Genomic DNA, 2,500 nt, shown 5'->3' with positions numbered 1-2,500 from the left:
ATTGCCCTTCACTCCCCCGCTTCCCTCCCTCCCTGCCCCTGCCCTTGCCCCCCGCCCAGGACACTGCACCCCAGTGACCGTTGTAATGTTGACTTTGGTTATTTGCTGAAGGAACCTCCTTGCACAAATACAATTTCTGCACACCTCATCATTTACCTTCTGGCGTCCGCAGCCTTCACGCATTCGTCTATTAAAATTTCATAGCGAATGTTACTTCCTTGCATCGAAAAAAAATAAAAATAAATATCAAGAAGCCAAAGGTCCCGACTGCGACGAGAATCAAACGCCTCAGATTTTATGGCGCGTCCGGTTAATGGCGCATTAATTGTGCAAGCAAGAACACGATTTGCTTAATTTACGAGCGAACACTTTAGATTAGAGATGCAGCTTCCTGGGGGAGATTATGAGAGTGTTTTTTGCCTCGTCATTTGCATTATTGGCGCTTATTTAAGATGACAAGGAATCTTATGAGCATGAGGGAATGAGCGCTGATATGAGACCGATTATAATTATTTGTGTGTGATGGAGCAAATATCACAATCTTTGTCCTCGAAAACTCTCATGGTATATCGAACGAGGAAGGAATTCAAAGCACTAAACGCGTAGGCATTGATCGTGTCACGGGACGTTGTTTGGTCGCTTGATATCCACTGAGCCACGCCAGGGAAATGACAACTACCTTGACTGTCTCCCACCGTCGCCGTGGCACCTAGAGGGGAGGGAGAAGGGGGAGGGGAGAGGAGAGAGAACACATTCTCCTTCCCATTAAGGAACACTCCATCTCCCCCTTCATTACATCTACCGCCTCCCCCTCCTCCTCCTCCAGTCTCTCCTTCCTGCCTCCCCTCCCCAATTCCCCACACTGAACAACATAATGCGAAGCCTTTATGAGCAGTTACTTTTTCCCCTGTTTTTCCCCGCCTTGCAATTTTGCGGCTGTCGAGCACCATGAGCGGGGTGAAGGGCCTGGCGTTTGGGAGTGTTCACAGGACCGATTAATGGCATGTTTTGTCGAGGGAGGAGCGTCTTGGCGGAGGGGCATTGGCAGTCGTTTTTTCTGGTTGTGATGGATTTGTTTGAAAAAAATTTCTTTATTCTGACTATTTTATGTCACGCTGCAACGAGGTGGGACCGAAGCGTTTATGGGTTTTGTCTGGTTAGGAAGAATGATTCAGTGGATTGTTTCCTGGCCAGACACTACTGAGAAATTCCTTTCGATCCTCAGCTATCATGTTAATACATTATATGTCTGCCCTGTCCTTCTCACGCACATTTGCCACCAACACGACATACCTGTTTGATAAAAGATATGTAATTGAGATCACTAGAGAAGTGATCCAATATTTAAGGCGACTTTTGCCACTTATAGTCTTCATTAACGACCCTTTCTTTTCTCTGACAGCTTCTACTGGCGCCGCGCATCCCCGGCGATTCTCCAGGCGAGTCTTTCGAAGAAAAAAATAGGAAACTTCGAGTGCTGCGCCTTCACCATGCAGTGCGGGTTGGGCCTCCCTTCGCCGCGCCCTTTCGCCGCCGCGGTATGGCCCTCTACTGCTTGCTCGTCGTCGTAGACTTCCTCGCAGTCTTCCCCACCTGGGAGTCATGGCGGGGTCAAGGGAGGTCACGCTCACGGAGGTCACGACGGAGGTGGCCTTCAACGAGTTCCTCTCCTCGGTGTACCGAGGGTTGACTCGGCCGCCGCCCAGCGCCCGCGATCAGGTCAACCTCACGGGAGTGATGGCCAGACTGACAGCTCGCACGCCCGCGCCGCCCCCGCCCCTGCTGTCACCAGACCTGCCCGACACGTCCGACCTGCTGGGGGCGACGTTGGGCGGCGCGACGCTGCTCCTGCTCCTGTTGGTGCTTTTGTATCGCGGGTGCTGCGCCAAGCCCGCCGCCCCTGCGCCCACGACCCCAACCTTGCTGCCAGCCCACGTCGTTCGGACTCTGATCGTGTTGGCGCTGGTTCTGGTGCAGCTGGGGGCGTGCGGCGAGGCGGCCTTAAGGCACTGGAGGTCACACCGCCCGCATGTGCTCCTCACGCCCGCGCCTGTCCTCACCCTCGCCTCCACGCTCGTCACGGCGGCATACTACCACGCTCTTGAGACCTGGGCAGCCCACGGCTACGTGAGCGTGAGTACGAGCGTATGGGCGTGGCAGACCGGGCTGGGGATGCTGAGGATGTGGCAGGTGGCCGTGGGCGGGGTGTCGCCGTGGCTCGTGTACCCCTGCCTGAGCGCCGCCGCCGCGCTGCTCGCCGCGCTGCTCCTCGCGATCGACGTCGCCACGCTCGTTGCCTGGGTGAGGATACTTGCTTGCTGCGGCCGGGGCTGGGCGTGCTTTCAGCTCCTGGCCGGGTATTCAGTATGTGTGTGAGGGGTCCATAATATAAGGGAAACATGCACCACAACAAAAACAAGTCATAAAAGTGATTGTCGGTATTACGAAAGTAAACAACTGGGTAAATTACGTAGGGTAAAAAAAGCCAGATAAAACAGGC

The 2,500-nt window shown here is 54.3% G+C and overlaps 1 protein-coding gene across 1 annotated transcript in view; it reads left to right on the top strand.

Moving 5' to 3' along the window:
- LOC125039516 (ATP-binding cassette sub-family C member 9-like) overlaps nucleotides 1-2,500 on the top strand; it is a 72,466-nt gene that overhangs the window by 29,568 nt on the left and 40,398 nt on the right. Inside the window, exon 2 of the mRNA XM_047633542.1 lies at nucleotides 1,403-2,301. Coding sequence (XP_047489498.1) covers nucleotides 1,603-2,301 — 699 coding nt within the window. The 5' untranslated portion in view covers nucleotides 1,403-1,602. The remainder of the gene's footprint in view (nucleotides 1-1,402; nucleotides 2,302-2,500) is intronic.

Source organism: Penaeus chinensis, chromosome 27 (assembly GCF_019202785.1).
Source record: "Penaeus chinensis breed Huanghai No. 1 chromosome 27, ASM1920278v2, whole genome shotgun sequence".
Classification (NCBI taxonomy): domain Eukaryota; kingdom Metazoa; phylum Arthropoda; class Malacostraca; order Decapoda; family Penaeidae; genus Penaeus; species Penaeus chinensis.
The sequence above is the reverse complement of the archived record's forward strand: the minus strand, read 5'-3'. Positions and strand labels throughout refer to the sequence as shown.